The following is a 13,050-nucleotide window of genomic DNA, read 5'->3' on the forward strand; positions in this document are numbered from 1 at the left end:
GTTTAATATAGCCTTCATTTCACTCTTTACTGCTAGAGTGTTTTTTTATAATCTGGACTAAACTGTATGCTGGCAGCAAGCATAACGTGTAAAAATGTAAGTGGAGGGGTTAATCTGAATCCCCCTCACTCGTTCTCACGTGATGAATTGTTGTCCGTGGCCTACTGTGGCGCCCCTGACAGGATGAAAAGAGTAAACATGGCTCGTGAAAGTAGTTGAGGGTGACACTCTCTCTCTCTCTCTCTCTCTCTCTCTCTCTCTCTCTCTCACACACACACACACACACACACTACCTTGTTCCAGGCATTCAGATATAGGCCCATGCTTCATTTACAACTTACATGGCTAGTTTGGGAGTCATGTCATTCATAGCCATTTGCAGCATTCAGCCACAACTGCTGCAGCGGAATGCCTATTGGTGAAGGCACCAACACGTCCGGATACCTTGAGGCAAATAACTTTGTAGAGATTCTTCTGTTTGTGAAGGCCCTTTAGTATAAAACGATCCCTGAGAGACGATATATATATATATATATATATATATATATATATATATATATATATATATATATATATATATATATATATATATATATCGGTGTGTGTGTGTGTGTGTGTGTGTGTGTGTGTGTGTGTGGTACGGGCTACCGGTATGTACTCTATGTACGTACGTTTGTATGCATGTACACGTATGTATGTATTCCGCAAGACATACAGCCTGAATCCACAAGAATCCCGTATCGGACATTACCATCACATAAGCAAGAATTAGGGCAGCAGCTGATAACGATAAACAGTCCTTGCCCTCATCACACTCCTATGTCACCCACAACATATCAAAGGTTAATATACTATTCAGTCAAGGTGCTGTTGATTTACTGAGTGTTACTTACTGAAGTACAGTAATTAGGTATTTATATATATGGCAGGTGGGGGTGCCCACCTTTTACACACTCGATGTAGTGTTGCCTGTGGGTCTCTCAGGTATTTCTCACTGACTAACAAGTCAGATGGATTCTTGTATCATCTGTCAAATGGTTTCCTGTAACCCAGGAAACCATATACAACTTTGGGTAGTAACTATATAACCAAATGGCCCCAGGTGGTCTAGAGGCTTCAGGCACTCCCGCCTGATGAGGCTCGTAAAGGTTTCATCAGAGGAATGGTTGAGGTTTACTGCCTACATGATGCAGGTCATGGGCGAGCGTGGCTGGTCACCCTCACCTTAAGTGTGTAAACTTAGTGGCCTAGCCCACTAAAAATGATTGGATGATTTGATAAAAATGACTGGATGATTTACGAAATTACGTTTGCAGATGGAAGGACGGAAACCAATGAGATGGCAATATGGAAAACTATACACACATGCCAAATTTTTGTATATAGAAAAAAATTAGGTACCGAGGGGCTTGAACAATCACAAGACCTCTCACGAAAACGAGAAAAGAGGACACCGAGTCTGACATTATTACTAAATGATCATATATATATATATTTTTTTTAACTTATTAGTCAATCCTTTACCGTCTCTACTAATCAGGAGCGTTGGAGCCCGGGACTGAGCTACTCAGTTAAGACATTTTAGGCGAGGGTTACAAGTCTCTCATCGTATATGTATTTTATATAGACTTAGAACGAACACCCGGTTTTAGAAAGGTATTCAAACTTCCGGGATGCTATACATTTTGAAACACTGAACTAAGAACTATGAAATACTGTACCATATGTTTTCGTACTGTCACTCATTTTGACGATTACCGAAACCCCTTTCATGGACGAGACAACTCTATTATTTCATTCGAGCCAGTGCCAGACGATTTTATTCAATTGAGGGTAAGTCATAGGCCGCTGAAAAAGTTAAGATATATTGCTGTTCTTCGTACGTCAACCGCTGTATGTTTTTGTATTATTTCTCCACCTCTACTTTGCGATGCCTGTAAATCCACTCTGAGAGATAGAAATATTCTTGGTCGCTTTAGGAAACTCGTAATACCTCCTTCACAGCGACTTATTCTGCGCTTTACGCCTCTATATCTTTCTGTGTGTTGTTAATGCAAACCATCTTCATATTAAAGCGGTTGCACAATCTCCTTAGGGTAGTAAGAACAAAAGAAAAAAAAAAAGTCTCGTGATGGAACGGGGCCAGCCTCTTCTCCATGCGTTTCCTATATCCAAACTCTCTCAGTGCATTCATCCAAATCATACCCCCACTCTGCTTTCTCTGCACACCCTCTCATTTACGCACCTGTCTCTCCTGGTAACTACATATGCACCTGAGCGCTGACGCTGGGCCAACACGTGGTGGCGCTGTGTACCGTGGGTCGAGTGAGGCAGGTACTGTATCCACCCGTGAGCCGAGCCACCACATATTTCCCTGCACCTTGCCGTGGGGAAGGACCCTGATCCGACCCTGGCGAGGAGTTCTCTACCACAAAGGGTGCTGCTTCCCTACCTGGTGTATGCGATGTACCGTACCTGTATGACGGCACCACAGAAACGTTGCTAGTCTGTGGTTAACGGATCTGCTCGGACAGATTGGGGTTAAAGAAGAAGAAGAAGAAGAACAACAACAACAACAACACATGCAATTTTCACACACCTCAGCTCACCAATACTGCCATTCACCGCACAAATCCCTTCAGTCTGTGGACTTATATTTTAGTTTGTTCTTGCCCATCCATACTATTATACATCATCTTAAACACTTCTAGTACTGAGAGGAGTTAATGGAGGCTATATCCAACCCCTGTTCTATAAAGGCCTGTCCTTATCTATTAAATCATCTGGAAGTAGCAAGAGTAAATGGAAAAAAGGCAGTCACGGAATTGAAGGGTCTGTCATATACTTTCCTCACTCCTGTATGTCAAAATACCGACACACTCCTTCAGGGATCGCTTTATTGTCATGTCCGCATTCCTTCCATTCACCCCTTCAGCTAGAGGACGTCAGTGAAACACCAGCCTAAGCGAGTATGAAAGCGACGCGTGCTTACACTGGTACCCTACTGTGGTTGTCGGACTTGCTTTATTCTGGGTAACGAGACGATTTATACACCTCAAGGCAATCCTCTGTTGAATCCTCTCCCATACTTCCTAACCCCTATTGTCTCCCTAACTAAACACACTTCACACATCAACTGCATCCTTCACATATTTCATCACCGAACCACTCACTTTTACAGAGCCATTTCGTACGTGTTCTTCTCACCACTACGTTACTCATTCTCACATTCACTCTCAAACTTGCGGTGCTCACACGCATTTCCACATCCACTCACCAGCCTCTGCAATGGGACCCGTGCTTAAAAACATGATCGGATTATGTACTCATTCGATGCAGCTTTTGTATAATTAATGGCTTGTACAGTCAGGGCCGTACATAACAAAAGACTAATAATTTACAAAACAGTATATCCATCGTAGGCAATTATAACTTACTGTCAGATCATTCCAACTATTGAAAAAATTTTCAAGCCCCCTGTCCATCAAAAATCCTCACAGAATTAAGATGCCCCATTAATTTCCCCTTCTTCCTTTCTCCCCTGCCTTTCCATCCTCAGCTCTCAGGACAAAGGATGATTACCTTGTACGACATCATTATTACCTTGTACGGTGTCATTACTGCCTTGTACAACGTCATTATTACCTTGTACGGTGTCATTACTGCCTTGTACAACGTCATTATTACCTTGTACGGTGTCATTACTACCTTGTACGACGTCATTATTACCTTGTGCGGTGTCATTACTACCTTGTACGACGTCATTATTACCTTGTACGACGTCATGATTACCTTATACGACGTCATTATTACCTTGTACGACGTCATGATTACCTTGTACGGTGTCATGATTAACTTGTACGACGTCATGATTACCTTGTACGGTGTCATGATTACCTTGTACGACGTCATTATTACTTGAACGGTGTCATGATTACCTTGTACGACGTCATGATTACCTTGTACGGTGTCATGATTACCTTGTACGACGTCATTATTACTTGAACGGTGAATGCGACCGTGTGTGTTTATGCATAATCTCAAGTTATGTAAAGTCTAGGAGGGTGTGCATTCACGTAACAGATTAGTTCCGTGTAAGTGTGACAGGGACGTACAAGGCCCCTGACAGGTAGATTGTGACGGTAACCACAATGGGTCCCTTAAGCCTTACGGGGCAGGGCAAGGCATGGTAGGGCAAGAGGTGGTGGTGGTGGTGGTGGGGCTAGGGCAAGGGATGGTGGTGGTGGTGGAGCTAGGGCATGGGATGGTGGTGATGGAGGTGGAGCTAGGGCAAAGGGTGGTTGTGGTGGTGAAGCCAGGGCAAAGGGTGGTGGTGGTGGTGGTGGTGGTGGAGCTAAGGCAAGGGATAGTGGTGGTGGTGGTGGAGGTAGTGGCGCTAGGGCAAGGGATGATGGTGGTGGTGGTAGTGGTGGTGATGGAGCTCATCCCGTCTCGCTCTGACACACTGACCCACCAACACCACCCCAGGCACACACACATCCACACACACCCGGCCGGGACCCAGGCGTGCATACACCCACACGGGGTCATAAGCTGCACCACAAACGTCAACTTCAACAGCAACGATATATTAAACTGCAACATACCACCTTCGCTTTGACATATACAGCAAATTTAACACACGTGCAAATTTGAGGAATTTTGTTCTAACTACTTTCTCTCTCTCTCTCTGTTTACACACATACACACACATATAGATAGATAGATAGACAGTGGTAGATAGATAGACAGTCAAACAGAAAGACAGACAGGTGGATATATATTAGTACGTAGACAGTATTTCTCCCGTTTGAAAGTGCATCGAGGGCGGGTTAGTTTTTACGGAGGTGTGCCATAGTGGTGAGGGAGGAGGGAGGCGGTGAGGCAGTGTGAGGCGCTCAGCAAGTGGAGCCAGTCAGACCGCCCCGCATCGCCTTCTTTAACTTACACCATTTTACCCCATTCACCGCACTGCCTGGCTCGGAACATTCTATCACTTCCACCCCGCCTTCCATGGTATATATTTTGTGCTTTCCTGTAATATTTTGTGACTTTCTGCAATATTTTATCGGTACTATCAACAACACACTGACTACATGTGCACGACACCGATCCCGCAGATATATTTAACGGCGCAGATGGCATGCCAAAGATTTTTTTCGTTTTTCTCAGTTTAATTAATGTGGGATTTTGCTGTCGTTGCAAGTATATTGGTCAGCATGTCAACAAACCCTCCGTCTCGACTCTGACACATTTATCTTATCCTGGAGGGCCTGATAAGATAAAAAATAATGCTTCCTCTTCACCCACCCCGAATCCATCACGGGTCGTGCCTCTCAGTCGCCTTATACGTGAGGGAAAGCCGTGGACCCGTGCCTCTTTTGGCCTGTATTTCTGGCTGCTTTGGAGATTTCGTAATGCATGCCCCTCAGCGACTTATTTGTCTATAGCATTCTTCCCTCCTCTTGTACGTTACTGATGGAAACTCCTGTCGACACTAGAAATATATAACGAGAAACCTGAAGTGAACTGTGCTGAATTAATCGATCAGAAACAAGTGCTATGAAGGGTCCTATGCCCCGACAGGAACTGCGTGGCTCCAACCTTGAGTGTGGCTGTGGACATGATACTCGGCTAGACGATATTAGTGCCAGAATCTAAGTGCACGAAGCATTTTGAGAACGCGTGACACAAACTCGCTCAACCCAAAGACGTAAAGTTACAGAATTTCTCTGATATTATTGCTACCTTCAGACGGTCTTATTAAATCTTCAGAGATACGTTAGGAATCTGAATAACATCGTCTTCATTAATATCTTCACTTCAAAATATATGATCTAAGTGGATTAAATCGCTTGTTGGTGGCCTGATTTAAGTGAAGGGAGATAGAACACACACACACACACACACACACACACACACACACACACACACACACACACACACACACACACACACACCGTCTCAGCATTTCTTCCTGCGTGTTATTAGTGGACTGACGGGGTTCTGATGTAAATGGTAAGAAATGAGGTAAAAGTGAAGCGATTTCCATCACATCGTAGGGCGCCCTGTGGGTCAGGAGGTAGAGGGAGGTGAGGTGAGAGGGTTGTGGTGAGGCAGGCAGTGTGTTGCACCAGACAGTACCAACCAGAGCCTTGCATAGTCACCACACACTGCCACCTTTCCCTACCACACGCTGCCAACCACCCTACCACATACTGCCACTCATCCTACCGCATACTGACATTTATCTATTGTGTATTGCCACCCTCCCTACCACACACTGCCTTCCATTCGACCACACACTGATATCCATCTACCACACACTTCCAGCCTCCCTACCATACACTGCCACCCCTACCATACAGTGCCACCCTCTCTACCACACACTGCCTACCTCCCTACCACACACTGTCTACCTACCTACCTACCACACACTGCCTACCTACCTACCACACACTGCCACCCCTCCCTACCGTACTCTGTCCCCCTTCGTATCGCACACTGCCAACTCTACCACTCACTGTTACCCCTCCTACCACACATAGTCACCAGTCTACCACACACAGCCACGCACCTACCACACCTTGTGAGCTGGAAAACATTACTGTCAGCTAAAAATACAGTGATGTGAACACGAAACTAAGAAAAGGAAAAAGGAACAGAATATAAAACCGTGGATCATTGCTGTGGTCAGAATTGCCTAACGTGAAAGTCAGCATGTGTTGCCTACGCTGAACCGGGAAGCGACTGGAAAGAGAAACCAGAGAAAAATTGCTTGTGCCAGAGGATAGACGGGTGAAAAAAGAAAAAAAAAAAAAGAGAAGAGGAAATGTAACGCTGCCTCTTAGAACGTGTATGTCGACATGTAAGGTGTCTGTGTCTGTACGTGGACTGGAGGAGAAAGGAGGTTAAAACAAGGACATGAGGTAAGACTGTAAAAAATAAGATAAAGACTATGAGAAATAAGGTAAAGACTAAGAAATAAGGTAAAGACTATAAGAAATAATATTAAGACTAAGAAATATGGTAAAGACTAAGAAATAAGGTAAAGACTGTAAGAAATAATATTAAGACTAAGAAATAAGGTAAAGACTAAGAAATTAGGCAAAGGTGTAAGAAATAAGGCAAATACTACAAAAAATAGGCAAAAAGGAAAGAAATAAGATTAAACTATGAGAACTGAGGTAAGACTGTAGGAAATAAGATTAACACTATAACAAAAAAGGTAAAGACTATAAGAAATAAGGCTATGATTAAAAGAAATAAGGCATGCATGTAAGCAATTATTTAAGACATCAGGAAATACGCAAGATTATAAAAAAAAAAAAAAAGTTACGATTGAGAAGTGTTACGAGAAATAAGAAAGGTACGACAAATATATAATAAGAGACTGTAGGAAAGGAGGTGAAAAATCTAAGCAATGTGGTAAGACTAACACCTACTCAGGAATGGATTTTTTTTTTTATACAGTATATCTCGAGTACTTTCACCCCTTTAGATCAATGCCCTATCTCTCTTTGTTAATAATCTTGCCAACTTCAGGTGACTTTATTCAACGTAGCACACACCTCTAGTAGTGATGGGGTTAGTAGTAGTAGTAGTAGTAGTAACAATAATAATAATGATGATGATGATGACGGTGATGATGGTGATGAAGACAATAATAATAATAATAATAATAATAATAATAAAACAATTAGGTTATTAGAGAAAGCTTTACTTGACAAATAAAGTCACCCAAGCACAGAATCAGGGTCATGAGACACGTTTACGTGACTACCCAATTAAGTGATATCAGAGCTCATTAAGTGCCAGGGGTAACTACCATGTGGTCTTAATGACATGGTGGTTAAAAATTTCACTTGATAATTAACAACTATTTCATGATGTATTTTATTTATTCATTTATTCATGTACTTCTTTTAACTTCATCTTTCGTTACTGGAACTTTAATATTAACTTAGGAATGATTTTAGTTGTAAAGGAGACTGATTATACAAATACATGGGCAAGAAGAAGAAGAAGAAGAAGAAGAAGAGGAGGAGGAGGAGGAGGAGGAGGAGGAGGAGGAGGAGGAGGAGGAGGAGACGGCGCAATACCCGCATCTTGTATGACTAATCCTGTCCTGTGACTGACAGTCGACTGATTATTCTCAAAATCACTTCATCCTTGCCTGATCTTCAACTTGTCCACCATGTGTGGTCCAAATCAGATTAATACTGTTTGAGTTACTGTTCACACACGGACAGACACACACACACACACACACACACACACACAGACGAAATGAAACCAACCCGTCCCATACTTCAGGATATCAAATGCCAACACTACCGATAACACACTGATAAAAAATACACTCCTATCTATTCTTCCTGATCCAGACGATTTCCAGCTACGAGAGTGACTGGAACTGCAGATAGCGATAAGGAGTCTCGTCTCTTATTATCTCCAGACGGTTTTATGAAGCTTAGAGACGAGAGAAGGTACTGATAAGGATAATCGCATGTCTTATTCCGCGTCTTATTTCTGCAATCTCTAGACGGTTTTATTAAGTTCAGGGGAGGCTTTTTTTTCGAATTGGAGATTTTAGATGTGGATTTCAGTAACCCTCAATGCACAGTGATGAAGATACGCTCAAGGCTCTCTCTCTCTCTCTCTCTCTCTCTCTCTCTCTCTCTCTCCTGAGCAGAATAAAATCGTCTGGAGACAGAAGGAGTAAAATATAGCTGGTCATTGGACTGAAGCGGTCAAGAAGCAGAGAGAGAGAGAGAGAGAGAGAGAGAGAGAGAGAAACAGCTTTAGGTTTTCCCACGATAAATTGCTGCCACTTCCCTCAAACTCCTATGATTCATCCTCAGCTGAATATTATCTTCCATAACGGGGTCCGTAACGCCTTTATTGCAGCGACTTAGTTCGGTTTTTACTCATAGATAATTCTGCCATTCTGGTATTTTTAGAACCCGAAAACTTTCCATCACTAACTTAACAATGTCGAGGTGTTTTTGCAGAATAAATCGCAGTGTGAGAGGTGCCAGGGCCTCTCCAGTGTCATGATTACGGTCCTCAATTTGTCTCAGGGTCATGTAAGCAGTCCGTTCTCTGCCACAAACACGCACAACGTACATACATACACAACACGTACATAAACATACATAAATAATACACGACCGTCACCGTTTTTTGTTGGTCCCGTGCACTTCATAACAGGGGTAACTGCGAAGATATTTATTATTTCATTCCCTTTATTTTTTATTATTCCAGCTATTTTTTTACACTATTTTCGGGGGCTTTTATTTGGTTTTTGACATTTTTTCGAACCTGGGGAGTTACATTCAAAAGCCTTTCCTACATCTAATAAAACTGCTTGGAAGTGGCAGGAATATACCAAAAATTATATTACCCGGACTGAAGGTATTAAGGACTCGTGCAATGGCAGTGCACGTCGCTGGTGTCACCTCAAACTGTTGATTTTTTTTTTTTTTAACTAGTCAATTGCATCATATTCATTACATACATGAAATTATAGATCATCTATTTACCTGCGGCGAAGCCGACAGTTCTTTAACTGATACACCTGGGGGATCTTTTTTTTCTTTTTTTTCCCCTCCTAGGAAAGTTCGAATATCTGCTCTTGGAGAGCAAAGTTGCTGAAATTTAAATACTGAGTTGATTTACTATGTCACCTGTTGCGTCATGCAGATCTGTTGCGTCAGCTGACTATTAAGCGATGTTCAATTTCGGCTATAAGGAGACATCTTAGCGAGTTTCAAGGAGAGAAACATTCAAAATTGGCTGCAATAGTTTCGCCGCAGGTCTATGAAGACAGTCTCCTTTTGCTTCCTACGTACGTACACTCCCGCTAGTAAGTGATATCACGGGGTTCACCGAAAGTCAACTTGACTCTGTGGCATCATTTCCTGACACAATCATGCAAGCAGTTAGGAAATATACAATGTGCCCCTTCCGTCTTTCGGGGGACGCACTTAAGACGAAGGAGGTCTTAATTACACTTTCCTCTTTTAGTTACATTCTCTCCTCTTAGTCACATTCTCCTCCCTGAGTTACCTTCTCCTCCCTTATGTGCTATACGAGTTAAGGGGCTGCTTGCGACACACGTATTTGGCAATGGGGGGTGGCCTCATCCCCAAACTAACATCAGATGGAGGGGGGGGGGTCCTAGCTCCCACCCTGCATGCACATACTTCAGTAAATGGGAATATTAAACCCCTATGGATTTATGGTACCGGCACCAGTAATTCTGAGGCTTCCAGGAGCTTACTGTAAAATTGATACTAACTCCCAGAAAAATGGTGAGGTTGTTGATTATTTTAAAGCCTCCCTTCAAACTAAAACACACACACACACACACACACACACACACACACACACACACACACACACACACACACAAAATACAGTAAATGGCACAGTCAACATAAAAGCAGAGATAAAAGCAGCCATATGGACCGAGTTTACGCTAAACCGAACCTGAATCGCTGTCGAGTATAGCATGCACTGAGAGAGAGAGAGAGAGAGAGAGAGAGAGAGAGAGAGAGAGAGAGAGAGAGAGAGAGAGAGAGAGAGAGAGAGAGAGAGTGAATTTTGCAAGTTTGGCCTAAAGAACCTCATTCATTCAGTAGGAACTCCCACACTCATGCTTATTCTATGACAACTATGCAGATTTAAATTATCCGGAAGAAATAATATGCTGTTAGGTCATCTATCTATGTATCTATCCATCCATTAATCTATCTATCTATCTACCTATCTATCTATATGCCTATCTACTCATATCTATTACCCATTGATTCCGTCGATCTTCAACTTAAAGAACACTCGCATTATGAGAATGAAATTTTTGTCAGCAGATGGAGAGAGAGAGAGAGAGAGAGAGAGAGAAATCCTTCTGTTAATGTGTGGGCTTTTTCTCTTCTTTTTTTTTCTTTTTTTTTTGTGATCAAGACAAGTGTGATTTTACCCCCGTCCTGGCGATCTCCATGCGACTATATTTAGATTAGGGAGAGACTTTAATAACTAGAAAGAACAGGCATAGTCATAAATGATTTTTTCATTATTGCAGGTCCATAAAAGCAAATGAAAACATGTTGCGGTAGTGCCATGAGAGAGAGAGAGAGAGAGAGAGAGAGAGAGAGAGAGAGAGAGAGAGAGTCATCGTAACAGAGGTTAAAAGGTCATCTTGAAGGGCGAGTTGCGTGCGAGGTGAATGTTCCTGACCCCCCACCACTGCGTACCTGGTCATATAGCCTACCTTATCACTCACCGATAACACGTATTACGCATCACCTCCCCCATGATAAGGCAGTCTAGATTAACCCATTCTAGACAATGAGTTTTTATCTTCCTCATTACGCCCAGCAATTTTACTCAGTTATGGCCAGATTTCATGAAGGATTTTGAAACCATATCCATTTAATTCCTTCAATACCATGGCGTTTTCTACATTATATTCTGGTTAGCCTTTGATCATTTTACTTGTATTGTGATAAATCGCTTTGGCCCAGTAATAAACATTTTCCGAAGTTACCATTGCAAATTCATCGTTTTCTTTTTTGACCGCTTGTAAGAAAATGTACTATTATGGCTAACCTCTTTATTTTTCATCTTGGCCTACCACATCTTCCCCCAAAGTCAACTCCATTCACATAACCCCCTCTATGGCCTAGTTTAAATTAATTCCTTTTCTGTATGACCGTACTAACAACTCTACGCACACTCTCTTCTATCTTATTATCAAGTGTAACAATATAAGAATAATAATAATGCTTATTCAACCCATATTGTTTACGACTTATAATTATTTCGGACATATATGATTCATTAATTTTACGAAAAAGGCTTATATTTTTTAATCTCTGGCAGGGGCAAGGAACGGGAAATAATCTGTGGGATATATTTAGGACATTTAGTGCATATTCTCACATATCTCAATCTCCGGCAGGGGCAGGAAGTGGAGGCGGCAGGGGCGTGAGATGCCCGGGGGAGGGAAACGCAGTACAGGCGTCACCCACACCCAGCAGCACAGGGCGGAGGTTGGTGTCAGTGTGGTTACGCCAGACTGCGCCAGTGTCAACACCCTGGGGTACTCTAGCGTCGACCCGCGCACCGCAAAGTGGATGATGGAGTTCAACGAGGAGATCAAACAACTCCAAGCGATGATCAGGCAATACAGTACCTGCAGTGGCGTGGAAATAAAGGAGTTTAAGAGATGTGGGAGGAGTGATACGGCTAGTGAGGAACGGTGCATCTGCGGTGACACTGAAACAAAAAGGTTTAACAGTTGTCTTGATAAAAGTGATAAAACTGGTCAACAACGGTGCTTTACTGGGTATTCAGCTTTGCATCAATCTGAACTAAAAAAGAGTGAAGATGAAACGAAAAGGTTTAACAGAGGTCGTGCTAAAAGCGATAAAACTGATGAAGAACGACGTTTTAATAGCTCTTCAACTCTAGACCAATCCGAAGAAAAAGAGAGTTACCAGACACCACAAGGGGCGGAGAGAAATAAAATAAAACGTGCGCTAAGTAACCAGTCCAATCAATCTAGTTTATGCGACAGTGGGTTTGAGGAATCTCTGGGGTGCGATGGATTTCAAAAAGACCTCTCTCTAGACGCGTATGGTGCACAGGGAACCACAGAGAGCTTGTTATTGTCTTCTAGTGGGCATCCACCACCACCTGGAACCCATGAGAGGTTATTTGCGTCTACCAATGGCCATGAACCACCCCCTGCCACCCCCGGAAGTGAAGAATGTTGCAGTTTGCAGAGTGTTGCGTCAAGGGATAGCGGAGTCTACACCACCGAGGACACAAACACAGAGGACCCAATGGAGACGCAGCCAGACAGATCTCTACTGGAGGAGCTGGAGAGTGTGTATGCCAGCCCAGACTTACCCGTGGGACCGTGTATGATGCGGATACCGGGCCTCGAGGCTGTAAAGGACCACAGGGCAACGAGGCGAGGGAGATATCCTGACTGGTACATCAAGTTCAGCTTCGGAGACTCTAACAACTTACCTCTGGGGC

The 13,050-nt window shown here is 42.9% G+C and overlaps 1 protein-coding gene across 1 annotated transcript in view; it reads left to right on the forward strand.

Annotated features, from left to right (window-relative positions):
• The first annotated feature begins 6,681 nt into the window (after positions 1 to 6,681).
• LOC145414524 (uncharacterized) overlaps positions 6,682 to 13,050 on the forward strand; it is a 6,987-nt gene continuing 618 nt past the window's right edge. Inside the window, exons 1-2 of the mRNA XM_080284046.1 lie at positions 6,682 to 6,929; positions 11,966 to 13,050. The exon at positions 11,966 to 13,050 is cut by the window's right edge and continues 618 nt beyond it. Coding sequence (XP_080140172.1) covers positions 6,925 to 6,929; positions 11,966 to 13,050 — 1,090 coding nt within the window. The 5' untranslated portion in view covers positions 6,682 to 6,924. The remainder of the gene's footprint in view (positions 6,930 to 11,965) is intronic.

The sequence above is a fragment of the Coenobita brevimanus genome, chromosome 100 (assembly GCF_032717465.1).
Source record: "Coenobita brevimanus isolate Jiangsu-jjx chromosome 100, ASM3271746v2, whole genome shotgun sequence".
Taxonomy (NCBI): domain Eukaryota; kingdom Metazoa; phylum Arthropoda; class Malacostraca; order Decapoda; family Coenobitidae; genus Coenobita; species Coenobita brevimanus.